The sequence below is a fragment of the Taudactylus pleione genome, unplaced genomic scaffold (assembly GCF_031769625.1).
Source record: "Taudactylus pleione unplaced genomic scaffold, aTauple2 ptg000012l, whole genome shotgun sequence".
Lineage (NCBI taxonomy): Eukaryota > Metazoa > Chordata > Amphibia > Anura > Myobatrachidae > Taudactylus > Taudactylus pleione.
In genome coordinates this window covers 2,456,533-2,471,241 of record NW_028284415.1, presented here as the reverse complement: position 1 = coordinate 2,471,241, position 14,709 = coordinate 2,456,533, and the positions used below count along the sequence as shown (strand labels likewise).

General features: G+C 42.7%; 1 protein-coding gene across 1 annotated transcript in view; it reads right to left on the bottom strand.

Annotated features, from left to right (window-relative positions):
- APOH (apolipoprotein H) overlaps window positions 1-14,709 on the bottom strand; it is an 86,946-nt gene that overhangs the window by 54,000 nt on the left and 18,237 nt on the right. Inside the window, exons 3-4 of the mRNA XM_088468951.1 lie at window positions 3,471-3,647; window positions 1,849-1,945 (exon numbers count right to left, since the gene is read on the bottom strand). Of these exons, the coding sequence (XP_088325077.1) occupies window positions 1,849-1,945; window positions 3,471-3,647 (274 nt within the window). The remainder of the gene's footprint in view (window positions 1-1,848; window positions 1,946-3,470; window positions 3,648-14,709) is intronic.

Below are 14,709 nucleotides of genomic sequence, written 5' to 3'. Positions count from 1 at the left end.
GCTCCCAGACTCCCGGACTTGCTCCCATGCTCTGTAATGGTGCCACATCTGAAAAACATTCAGCTCAGACAGGATGGACCTACTTCCGCATCTAATGGCTTACTGTGATCACTGGTCCTGTATATGCTGGAATTATGGCACACAATACACTATGTATGACACATATAATGGGTTACTGTTATCACTGGTCCTGTATATGCTGGAATTATGGCACACAATACACTATGTACAGTATGACACATATAATGGGTTACTGTGATCACTGGTCCTGTATATGCTGGAATTATGCAACACAATATACTTTGTATGATGCATATTAAAGCTGGATAAGTGCTAATTATACCCTCTTCATGGACTGGCCACACTCGCTCTAAAATCAAGCACCTGGAAACCCCCCTCTAGAAATCCTGCATTTGCCACTGATGTGTAGGATATGCTATCTGAAAAGTCTGGGCCTTGTGGTTTTCTTTCTTTGAGCACCATACCTAAATATAGTCAAATATCAAAGTAATGCTCAGTGTTGCCCAGGTCAAGAAACTTAACAGTACACAGCCATCCCCTCTTCACTAACTGTACCCAATACACAACCTCTCCCTTATTCATTTTCCTGAATATACCACCCTCTTCACTCACTCTCGCCTATGCGCAGGCAGTCTCTTCTTCACACGCTGTCCCTTGTGTGGCAGTGTGGCGCGGCCTACTTCCAGACAGGGTGTGCTTACATGGCTTGAGGCTTTCCCACGAACATAGTACAGCTTGAGAAATTACCCAGTTAGGTTAGTTAATGGAGCGGTCAGGGTGGGGCCCACCTTCAGTGAGGGCGCGTTCTAGGTTTGTTACACCATTTGGTGCATACTAGGTAAACTTTAAAAAGTTGAATATAAGGTGGAAAAACAACAAATAATGTAAGGGACATGAATCAGGAATGAAAATATAGTGCTATAGATTTTTTGAGAGAGGGGGCCCCAAACCGGTATCTTGCCTAGGGCCCCAAGAAGTCTAAATCCGGCTCTGCTCCACTCCCTAGCTTGTAAATTAATTTTGTCAGGGCAATCTTTACCTTCTGTTTCTTATGTCCTTGTATGTAATTTATTTACATCACGACTGGAATGCATCAATGTAATTTATTCTATTTTTTGTATTGCTGACTGTGTAGCGTCTCATGACTAATGATGATGATGATGATGATGATAAGGGTTACTTATCCCTCTGGAGTTCTGCACTTCTGATGATACACACACATTGCTTGTTTGTGGATCTGGAAGCATGGCTTGGCTTATTGCTCCAACATTTGTACTATTTAAATATTTACTGCTATGTTTTCAAATTTGTTTAAAAAAAAAAGCTTTTTTAAAATAAAAATATGATATATATAATATACTTACCCATGCTTCTTCCCCTAACCCTCCCTTAGTGGTGCCTAACTCTAACCCCCCTTCCCGTAGCCTAACTCTCCCTGGGGGATGCCTAACAATAATCTCTCCCCGGGGTGCCTAAACCTAACCCCCCCTATCCTCGGGGACAGTGATACTTACCCGGCAGCTGGACTTTCGGTATCCACTATCCTGATCTCATTCGGGATAGCGGCGTCTGCATTTTGCCAGTGGATGGGATTCCGGAATCGCTATATCGCCGGCCAGGATCCCGGTGCGGGCTTTTTAACTACATCCCGTATATTTAGCAATTAATTATTTTTGTCCAGTCCTTCTGGACAAACCATATCCTCAGATGATTGACTAAATCCAATCATGCATTCTGGCTCTAATTAAATGAACCTTATAGACACACAGTAGTAAATGAATATGATCTTGTAGTGCCTGATTATAAGCTTTCAAAGTTGAGACTCACCCTTTGTTGCATGAAAAATATATCAGACTTTTAAAAGTTAGGTCTGTGTATTCTATCTTCCCATTGGCAAGAGCGCCAGGCTTTGGACACTGCCTCGCTGCGTAAACATGAAACCAAGAGTTATTACCTTTAGTACATCCTTAAGATCAGTGCATGCAAAACAAAGGTTCCATAACTTGCATTTTTATTTTCTTTTTATACAAAATACCATCTCCTACTAATATATAAATATTAAACTTGTATGTTTGTTGCGCAATCACGGTCAAACTTTTAAATCGATTGACTTGACAATACGCATAAGAATACTTTACAGACCAGATTAGAACATAGGCTATATGTTTTCCCATACCTTCCACTCACATTCATGTTTTTTAGGTACTGGCGTAGCAACTCCAATGCGCATGTGCGGCAAGGAACTCACCACGCAGATTACATAATAGGGAGATCTGTAGTACTGCAGTTGCTTTTACATTCCAATGACTAATGCCATCCATAATAAAGCACAATCAAGTTTATAGTTTGTATCAGAGATACTAAGCTCAAGTAAAAAATATACAGTATATACACAGCAGTAAGTAAGTCTGAAATTACTTACCACAGAACTTTGAAATGGAGTAGCTGCACATACTGTAGTAAAAGCCACAATGTTTGTAACTTATAGTATGCCAGCATCTTCAGTTCACAATGTGTAGGAGTCTGCTATAATAAATGTGTCATGTCTACTGATTGCTGTTAATTAGAGATAGTCTGCACATAGATCCACAACATTGTGGATTTTACTACATGCAGCTACTTCATTGTGAAATTCTGTGGTAAGCAATTTCAGGCGGAAATGTTTTTATTTTGGATGGCATTAGTCCTTGGAATGTAATGGCCGCGTGACTGGCAGTACTACAGATCTCCCTATTATGTGCTCTGCGTGGCGGGTTCCTTGCCACACACAGGGCCGTTGAGAGCGCTGCGGGGCCCCGGTAAAGAGGGGGCGTGGCCTAATCGCGGGAGGCGTGGCCTCGCCCCCTCAAATAAAAAAGTTTAAAAAGTATACATTTGCAGCGCTGCGTAGCGGTACTGCACGCCGGGGAGGGGGGCGCTGCGAGCCCCTCAGCCCGGCGCAAAGCCAAAGGGGGCGCGATCAGTATAATCGCTCCCCCCCTCAGGCATAGGAGATTGCTCGCAGCTGCTAAGCAGCAGCCACAGCAATCTCCCACTGCATCTCAGCACACGCTGTGTGCTGGGAGATAGTGAGGAGGGAGGGGGGGCAGCGCCAGACCCGGGCCCCCGCCGGGCCCCTCTGGAAGCCCGGGCCCGGATAAATTGTACCCGCTCCCCCCCCTCTCGGCACCGCTGGCCACACATACGCATTAGAGCCAGTACTTTAAAATGTTAATACGAGTGGGAGGTATGGGAAAACACATACAGTCAGGTGCATAAATATTGGGACATTTACAGAATTTTCATATTTTGGCCTCTATTCTCCACCACAATGGTTCTGAAATGAAACAAACATGATGTGCTTTAACTGCAGACTTTCAGATTTCATTTGAGGGTAATTACATCCAAATCAGGTGAACGGTGTAGGAATTACATGGTTTCTATAGTGTTGATGGCACATTTTTACTCACGTTTGCATTTTAACGTGGCATGTTCCCAGTTTCCAGGGGTTAAACACACAGCTTTATCATTTCCAGAATCCTTGATATACCCTGGGATGCAGGAATACGTGACAATATCCCTGGGTTCATAAAGCACCTTGCCTGGTCTGAACACAGAATATTGCAGCTCCCTGGGCCTGGCACACACTAGAACATATTAAAGATTAATCAAACTATGTTGGAAAAAGCACAGATTCTGAGTAAAATAGTTCAGACTCCAAGGGCCAAATGTAATAGGGTGAGAGTTTAGAAAATGTGAGAGTTTAGCAGCAATCTCTCACATTGGTTGAGTTTTATCTTCAAAATGGGAAAACATCTGAATGAGACTTTAAATCTTGAGAGTTTTTTAGGTCTAAAAAAACATGCAAGTTCGCTCCGTTACTTTGTTTTTGGACTCTATTAAATTGGCAAAGTTTAAAAAGTGTCAGAAACTCTCACTTTTCTAAACTCTCACCCTATTACATTTGGCCCCAAATCTCCTTTACTACTCCATGCGTGAAGATTCAGTTTATCCCCTTATCAATTATATAAATCATGTTGTATAAATGTTTTAAAGTGTAAGTGCAAACAAAATGTAACATAAAGATGAGTAGTTAACAAATGTAATTAGAAGAATATACCACAATTAAAAACTGAATGGTTAATTTATTAAACATTTGTCAAAATGATTCCTTTCCTAACTGGCCAGTATTCAGTGGCATAACTAAGGGGTTTTTACATGGGGCAATTGCCCTGGCTGCCGTCCAGGTCAGTGGTTAGTGTGGAGTGCGGACCACACTACACAGTAAAAACAAACACACTGCCACTGGTGCCAGGTAGTACACAGTAAGTGTACTACATGGCAATGGTGTGTTTGTTTTAGCAGCCAATGAGAGTTAGACATACTCTCATTGAGACATACGCTCACTCATGAGCTCTGCCTTTCAGCTCCCACAGTGGATGAAGGGAGAGACGTCATGACGCCTGGACCAGAGGAGCAGATGGCGGCGGGCACAGGAGCAGGGATTCAGGTAAGTATAATGTGTGTCTGTGTTTTATGTGTAAGGGGCACTACTGGGGGCAGTGTATATGGGGCACTACATAAGGGGCAATACTGGGGGAAATGCATAATGGGCACTACAACAGGGGGTACTGCATTTTGTGCACTACAACAGGGGGCATTGCATAAGGGGCACTGCTACTGGGGGCAATGAATAAGAGGCACTGCTACTGGAGGCACTGCATAAGTGGCACTACTACAGGGGGCACTGCATAAAGGGCACTGCTACTGAGGACATTGCATAAGGGGCACTACTACAGTGGGCATTACATGAGGGGCACTACCACTAGGGGCATTGCATAAGGGGCGCTACTGCTGGGGGCATTAAGGTGACGAGAAACAGTGGTGTGTCTTGTTGACATGCCCCATTTTTCAGTGACCACGCTCCTTGCGGTATGCAACCACGTCCACTTTTTCGGTGGTGGGGGGTGCTCCGTATTTCATCTTGCCCTGGGGATCTAAATACCCTAGTTACGCCACTGCCAGCATTTCAATAATACTAACAGTTCAATAATAAATTTTTCCCAAAATTCTCCAGACATCTTTCTGTAGTTGTGTGCCAGGCTAAAGAAAAAGCACAGAGATTATGAACAAGAACTCACTTTGTTGAGCCAACCACATAGTTACTTTCTAATTATGATTTATCACTACAGAAATGTCAAAGTTCCACAACAGTCCATCTTAAGATAGGCAGAAGCTAAGTGGATATTTTGGAAAAATAGCATTAGTCCCTAATATTGAATTATCTCATTTCCAGATCTCCAACATTTACAAACGCAAAAGCAAAACAGAAAACAAACCCTCCTCTGATCTTTACAAGCATGTACACGTTTGTGAAGCCCCACCCACTTCCATACAAGCTCTGTCCCACCAAAGACCGCATACAGTATCATGACTGTCCCTTTGAAATCAACATTGTGTTGAGGTATGCCTCCCATATAGTTCCCCAAACCTCTTTTGTTGTTTCTGGAAGCATGAACACTGATATTGATCATCTTTCCTGAAATGATGCTTATTTATTTATGATCAGTTATTAATATAGCACATATACATTTAGAGAGAATATTTAGTCATTTACACATATACACTAGGGCAGTGGTTCCCAAACTTTTTTGAATCACGGCACCCTAGAGTATCAGCACTGTTTTCAAGGCACACCTAAGCCAAAAGTTTGTTATTGAGAAATTCAGAATAAATGTAGTAAAGTAGTAAAGTGAAGTAAACTGTGCTACCTGTCATCAATAGGTTCAGTTATATGGTGGTGGACAGGTTTGTGCTTCTGTTTGTCCACATATTTACATTATATTGACCATAAAGAATTTGATTTACTGCTGGATCACCAACCTGAGGCAACCCTGCAAGTGTCCCAAGGCAGTGGTTCCCAAACTGTGCCACAGCACACAGTTTGGGAACCACTGCACTAGGGTTAATATTTCTCATAAGTCATTTAACTTACCTCTATGTATTAGAGGTTTTTTGGATTGTGGGAGCAAACCCAAAAAGAAACCAATGTAAAAAATGGGAACACATACGAACTCTACCATGAAAGGGATTAATCCCAAGACCTCAGTGCCATGAGGCCGCATGCTAATCATTGCACCACTGTGTATTACAACTTAAGATGACCATAGCTTTTTTTGCAGCAATCTGTTCAAGTAGTATGGACCATACTTTCCTACCCTCCCGATTTCCGCGGGAGCCTCCCGACTTAAGGTTGGAGCTCCCGCTACCCCGGAAAGCAAACAGAATCCCCCGGTTTCCATACTGCCCCGTAGAAAATTCAGACTGCGCATGCGCGAGTATGGATGCGACGGGGGCGGGACCTAGCTTGGGGATGTCAAGCCGCGTGACTTCATTTCACTGAATACTAATAGGCCGACCACTGCGGGATAGTGGATAGCGGTGGCCGCCTAGCCCAGCACGCAGTTACCTCCCCACCGGATCCTGGTGCCAGCGACAAGCGGCAGCAGCGTGTCTCCTAACACGGCGGCCAACACAAGTACAAGCTCTATTAAAAACTAAATGTAAGTACTGTAGGGACTCGGGAGAATGAGGGCTGGCTAGTTACTGCTCTTATCTGCTCTTCCCTCTTTACAGTATAGTCTTACTTGCTGTATGTGGTGTTAAATAGCCAATTACAACATAATAAACTCCTGCAGAATTGTTAGTTGTCTTTAATAACAGTCAGTTCAGCAATGACTTCTCAGCTGCAAGAAGGTGGAAAAGAGAGGGTCTTTGACAAGGTGGTAATGTATCCCATTATGTCACACACCTTATTTACACCTTCTTGCAGCAGAAGGGCCCTTAGAGGAATTTACTGTGATAGCCTGCCTATATTAAATATATATATTACAATTTTATTATTTTGTACATGCAGCCTGTGCCCAACAATAACTTGATGTTTATTGTGCCCATTGCAATGCAGTGACTATATTGTTCCCAGAATATTCAGTCCCTAGACATTCTCACATATACACACTATGCCCAGCAGGACTCACAACATACAAATTGTCATCAGCAAGGACACATTTTAACCTTAAAACATATAAATAAATACACAAATCCAACCTATTGCATGAAATTCATAGAATAAAAGTCATTATAAAGTAGATTTTGAAATTGAGTTTTTAGCTTCAAACTGCATGCACCTTTCACTGCAGGACACGCCCGAGTGGCAATAGATGTGCTAATAGGTGGATCTAACCTCGCCCTTTGGGTAGAGCTGGTCACGCCCCCTCACTGACACTACACGCACCACATTCTAATACCATTTATAATCTCCCTCAAACTAGGTTTCAAAAGTAGGCAAGTATGGTATGGACGCTCCCATTTTCTGTATGGGAAGAGCGGCATGTTATATTGAGGAACATCCACATGCAAACTACTGGAAATTATTCCAGAAAATAAAGTAATTGTAAAATTAAAATATAGCTACGTTTTGTATTCAAAAACCTCAATTCAAAAAAATTTAATATTTAAGAATTTCAAAAGGAGATGAAAGAAACACATGCATAAAACTTGTAGTTAGTTGTTCTAAATTAGAGGGTTTTTTTTACTACTCACCATCCCGGGCTCATATAGAGATGGAGGCACATGTGCATAGAATATAGGCATGTAAAAGAAGTATTTTTATATGCATATGTCAAAAACCGTAGCATTTCCTCCAGGCATACATCTGGTGTACACTAAAGCTGGCCATACACTAAAAGATTATCGTTCGAACCAGCTAACTAGTTTTCTTTTTGCAAACTATAGGTCCAAGCTTGCACTTGTAGTTCTCCGAGTGCCAGCTTTCCTTGACAGCTGGGCCCTGCTGGGACCCGTAGTTCACCATAAAAAAATTAAAAAACCTTGTTTTGTAGGAAAAAAAATAATAGACATACAAAGTTTTTTAAACATAATATTTTTTTTAAGCACTCAGAAGTAGGTAGACACTGTCCACCTCCTCCTGTGACATCACAAGTTGGAGTAAAGTTGGCTTGTATGATAAAAAAGTTGGTTAGGTGTATGGAGCACCATTTTAGTTAGACAGACAAGTTGGATGGTTGGATGAAAATTGGTCTAGTGTATGGCCAACGATAGCATTTGCAAATTTCTGGTACTCTAAATAATGTTGCAGAGACTGCAATAATGATTCGCTGGAAACCTAAAATCATTTCCCTCTTACTCTGTTGACTGTTCCATTTATATCATATAAATTGTTTTTAAAACATAAAAAATGGCTCTCAGAATTTTAATCTAAACGCACTTTGATCGAAAATGTTGTTGGGACTAAAAATAGAATGATCAAAGAACTTTTAGATCTGTTTGACAGTCTTTTACCAAGGAATAACAGGACCCAATGTGTTTCACAATCCAACTCTACACGTCATTGGTGTTTATCCAATATGTGTCCAGTGCTATTGTACTGTCTAACAGCTTCAAAGATCCACAGGGGTAGAGGGGGTGGGAGGGAGGTGAGAGAATAACAAGTTCATCTGAGTTAATAGGGTACTCGTCTCATGTCTCATATTCAAACATGAAAAAGATTTTAAGGAAAGGCACTAAGGCACTATTGACTAAAATGTAGAGATGTGCGGTTCGTTTTACTCGGATATGTTCATCTCAAAAACGGCATCATATTGGCTATCCGGCTGTCACGTGTTTTGGATAACCAATAAAAGAAATCCGAACTTGGCGATAAGAACCAAATAAAACTGAACCCGCACATCTCTACTAAAATGCATTAAAAAGGCTGATTAAAAAAAATAAAAATAAAGGGGAAGATTTATCAAAGCTTGGAAAGAGGAAGTGTAGATAGATAACATCAAAATTTATGTTTTATTGATAATTATGACAATAAGTAACCAAAGGGGAGATTTATCAAAGCATGGATAGAGGTAAATATAAAGTACAAACCAATCAGTTCCTAACGGTCATATTACAGGCTGTATTAGAAAAATGACAGCTAGGAGCTGATTGTTCGGTACTTTATCTATCTCCACTTTACCTCTATCCGTGCATTGATAAATCTCCCCTTTGTCATAATTATCAATAAAACATAAATTTTGATTTAGAGCGGTAAAGGTTAGCCGACTCAGGCGATATGTGCGCATGTGACCCGGCTAATTTCGACTTTAACCAATAGTTTTAAAATGGCAATAGGACTCAATCAGGCTTGTTTGCCATTTATTGCTATTGCCATTTTACAACTATCTGTCAAAACCGCCGATAATCAGCCCTTTGAGGAACCGTATCATAGTAAATATACTCCCTGGTCTTTCAGTTCTACTAACTAAAAAAAGATCTAATTGAAGAAAAATTTTTTGAAAGATACTGGCATTGAAAGATGCTTTATTCAAAGAATATAGCAGTTTTTAATTAATCCTGTAATTTGTACTGTACTGCTGCCATGCTAGTTAAATAGCCATAATAGGAGGCCTAATCCTAGTGATTTGCAGTGCTATGACTGGTAATACTACCTTGATGTATAGGGCACAGAAAAAAACACACAAACACCTACATAGCTTTCCACTATTTGATAAATATGCTCCTTAGGGCAGTGGTTCCCAAACTTTTTTGAACCAAGGCGACATAGAGCATCAACATTTTTTCCACGGCACCCCTAGGCCAAATGTTTCTTATTGAGAAATTCATTAAAAAAAATTATATTTACTAATTTGTGCTTACCCGTCATCCTTATGTTCAGTTATGTGATTCTGGACAGGGTCGTGCTTGTGTTTGTTCACATATTTGTGATTTGCAGTTCTGGTTGTGCTGATCACACTGACCATAAGTAATTTGATTTGGTCCTGGAACTCTAACCCATGGCACCCCTGCAAGTGCTTTGTGGCACCAAGTTTAGGAACCAATGCCTTAAAGGGTCTCATTTAGAGCGCAGCAAATCCAGCAGAAGTGTGCCAATTTACATGTAGACAAATCGTGTTGCGCTGTATGATGCGTATGTAGAGCAGAAATACCAGGCAGCTTTATTTTTACACTCTATTCGGAACATTAAATCCATGCACATATAATAAATTAGCTCCTGTAAAGTGCAACATGTTTGTGCCACGATCTAAAATGACACCTTCCAGATGGATATAATCCTAACTCTTGATGAGGCTCTTATCATTTAATTAGTGAGAGGATATGCTTATTATGTTATGCTGCAGCTAGCACTTGGGGGATGTAATATTCCATAGAAAAAAAGGTGGAAACTTTGCCTTCTTTTGCCTTTATGGTTATTTTTCTTTGTCCTCCTTGTTTTAAAACATTATATCGTGATTTATTTCCTCCACTTTCATTTGCTCTTACGTAAATGAGTGAAGTGAGTGTGGTGCTGTGTCCAGCTATAAAACTTTATAAAATCAAGCTACAGATGTATCCTTTTTACCAGTGATTTTCAACTCGAGGCACATTACACAAGATTTGAAAATTGCCAAGGCACACCATCCAGCGATGCAGCGTGCGTGACCAATGAAAAAACATACACATTGGCTCCCACATAAAAAAATACACACACATTGGCCTCCACAGGAATAAAACACACTACATTGGCCTCCACAGGAACAAAACACACTACTTTGGCCTCCACAGGAATAATACACACTACATTGGCCTCCACAGGTATAAAACACACCACATTGGCCTCCACAGGAAAAAACACACTACATTGGCCTCCACAGGAATCATACACAGTACATTGGCCTCCACAGGAATAATACACACTACATTGGCCTCCACAGGAATAAAACACTACATTGGCCTCCACAGGAATAATACACACTACATTGGCCTCCACAGGAATAATACACACTACATTGGCCTCTACAGGAATAAAACACACTACATTGGCCTCCACAGGAATAAAATACACTACACCGGCCTCCACAGGATTAATAAACACTACAGTACAAGTGCGCTGAGCTGACCGCCGCGCTTAGTATGCCGCAGCACAGTGGTTGAAATACACTCTCTGCACGCCAGGTGCACCAAACGTATTTCTCACTGAAAATATGTTATTCTAAAAAATAAAACAACTGGGAGCAACAAAACTACATTGCTAGCTTACAGTGATCAAACTGTTGTGCCACATTTGTACTATGGAAGAAGGGCTCCGTGGCTTTTCCTCATGCCGAGCTCTGCTGTTCTTCATCTGCGACTTCCTACGTTTGTAAAACCAATTTCTTTGCCATTAAAGTCGCAGCCTAGCATCTCTGGTACACTGTGAGCAGCTTTTTCTGTTTTCTTCGGGAAGCATAGAGAAAAAATTACTTCAAAGAACATTTCCAGATTTCAGGAGTATATATATATATATATTCCGAGATGTCCACACTAAAATATAGCAAGAGTACAGGCGGGGTGCTCAATTTAAAGGCAGCAGAACTGACCAATTGTATACAGAGAAATTAATCGGCACTCACCAAATATATGAAAAAAACTTTTTTATGTAAGCAAAAAACAGGATTTGAAATACCCATAGCAGCAAGATACAAGGGTTCAGTCCAGTCGACGTTTCGATCCCAATCCAGGATCTTTATCAAGACCTCAGCAACCATGTAACAACAGATTCTGATAAACAGCCAAGTGCAGAATATACACCATCACCATAATAGCCAGACTATATAGCCCAAACAATTAACACTAGGTGCCACCCCCAGCCGCATAGCCTGCTGGGTAGCAAAAAATGGTACAACCATAATAATGTTATTGAATTCTTCAACTAGAGCCACTCACTTGAAGCAGAGTGTTGCTGACTGTATACAAATCATGCAGTGAGATCAGCGCTATCTATAATAGCGCTAACAACATAGTATTATTGAAAAAACGCGATAACCGGAAGTGACATGCGTTCCACGGTCGTGGAACGCACGCCAACACCGGAAGTCACGTGTTCAATGCTCACCTGGAGACAGAGACCCAATTAACAACATTTTAGACCAAGGTGAATGCGACCACCGGAAGCTGCATGCGCTCCACCACCGTGGAACGCATGTCAAAACCGGAAGTCACATGTCCATCAATGATAATTAGTCAAAGGGCAATGTAGATCATGTGCAAATACTTTAGGACACATGGTCCATACTTATCAAAACATACATAGGCGCCATCTGCTGGAATGTCAGCATTATTACACATACACAAAAAAAATTTACTTTTACAATATGCTGTTCACAACCTTGGAATATAATTAATCGTTATGGGTAGATAGATTTTTTCTGTTCAAGCGCCATTCTGATCGAGGAACGATGATTTCTCGATCAGAATGGCGCTTGAACAGAAAAAATCGGATAAACCAGTGGCAACCCATTTTCTTGAACATGGACATACTGTGGCAAGTCTTAAGTGCATGCTTATTGACCATATACCAGCCTTTGCTAGAGGTGGAGATCGGGAACTGGCCTTGCGCAAATGTGAAGCCAGATGGATTTTTTAACTTGATACACTGGCCCCTAGAGGACTGAATGAGTCAAATTCCTATAATATTTTTTTGAAATAATTAATTTTTTTATTTTTATTTTTTGGCCTTGCACATGATGATATTATTATTTGTTATTTGTTTTTTATTCTCATTTTTTATTTTTGGTGTTATATTTTTCATTTTTTATTAATTTATATTTTGTTAGTATTGTGGTTTCATAATTGTTTTTAATTCACACTTGGTGTTGAATAGCCATACTATCTACCCATAACGATTAATTATATTCCAAGGTTGTGAACAGCATATTGTAAAAGTTAATTTTTTTTGTGTATGTGTAATAATGCTGACATTCCAGCAGATGGCGCCTATGTATGTTTTGATAAGTATGGACCATGTGTCCTAAAGTATTTGCACATGATCTACATTGCCCTTTGACTAATTATCATTGATGGACATGTGACTTCCGGTTTTGACATGCGTTCCACGGTGGTGGAGCGCATGCAGCTTCCGGTGGTCGCATTCACCTTGGTCTAAAATGTTGTTAATTGGGTCTCTGTCTCCTGGTGAGCATTGAACACGTGACTTCCGGTGTTGGCGTGCGTTCCACGACCGTGGAACGCATGTCACTTCCGGTTATCGCGTTTTTTCAATAATACTATGTTGTTAGCGCCAGGGCCGGATTAACAATGGGGCGGGTGGAGCTTCAGCTCCAAGCCTCCCATGAAAATAGGCCCACACAGGATCCCCTGCAGTGCACAGTAACAGTGGTGACAGAAACAGTTTTTCCTGTCACCACCAGCAGCCCAGCACATTATCCTCCAGACCGGCAAAGGCATCGTCCACTCCATACCCCCCCCTGCATTGACCACCGAAGCCCCGCCCCCTACTCGCGCTAAGCCCCGCCCCCAAACTTGTGTCATTAGTGTAGGAGCCACCTGGTCGCGGTAAATGCTGCCTCCTGGTTGCCCTAAGATCCGTCCCTGGCCTTTCCGAAGTCCTTTCCCACAGCGGGGGAGCCACCTTGTCACTCTAAGCTCCACCCACTTATCGAGGTAAGCTCCGCCCCCTGGCCACAGTAAGCTCCGCCTCCGGCATACGACACTGTGTCCTCAGTGTGCTGCTATGCCTTGGTCTCGCTAAGCTCCTCCCCTGGTCTCCTGGAAAATGTGCCACTAGTGTGGGAGCCCCCTGGTCCCCTGGTTTTTTTCTGGCAAAACCATCTGGGAGCAGCAGTTCCTGGAGCCTGGACCAAGTACAGCATTGTACAGTAACTCTGCAACCCAGGAGGGGTGAGTCAGTGGTACAACCGATTTTTACTTACTGTACTTCGTTGTATTCCTTGTAGTTGTCTGTAATGCAGGCAGCATATTGTGTTTTAAGAACATTCAGAGATATACAGAGTCCCATTGGTTTATGTACATCTAGGATGTTTGTGGGTGTGTGCATGTGCAGAACAAGTCCTGCGTGGTCACTCACAGTCCCATACTGTGGCGTTTGGGAGACCGAGTGGGGGTGGTGACCTGGACCCAGGGGCGTTTCTAGAGAGGAGGGGGCCTGTGTGCAGTCTCCGACATGGGTCCCCTCCTCTCTGTCCGGCAGCGCACTGAGCTGTGCGCGGCCAGTGCCGGAGTTATAGACTCTGGGCACTAGAGTGCGCCCAGAGTCTATAGAGGATGCGCTGGTCACCGGGAAAATGGCTGCAGCGGGTCGATGGTGGCCCACAGCGCATGCGCACGACGGAGCTGGCTCCGTCGTGCACATGCGCGAGACCTGGCTAGCGATGGGTAATCCGTCACTCCAGGTCTCGCACCAAAGGGGGCGAGCTGTCGATGTTGAGTGAATACTCCCCCGTTTGGTGGGTGGGCCGTGGGGGGTGGCTGCCCAAACGGAGGCGTTCCCGAGGGAATGCTTGCCATTTGGGGGCGGCCCCACTGACATCACGAGTGATGTCAGTGGAGAGCTTCCGGCTCTGTTAGAGCCAAAAGCTCTCTGGGGCTTGCGATGAATGAGACCCTACCACAAGGGTCTCATCGCAAGCCCGATGGTCGCAATGGTCTTGACCATCGCGACCATCTTCCTGGCCGCTCGCTATAGCTGTGGGTGGTCACCCACAGCTATGCGAGCAGCCAGGAGGCCGCTCTAAAAAACAAGAAGGCCGGCCCTGATTCAGAGCGAGCGTTCTGTCAGAGCGTCCGGGTCTGAATCAGGGCCAGAGGGCCTGATTCAGAGCCGGACGCTATTTGCGCTCGCTCGTTCAGAAAAAGGGGCTG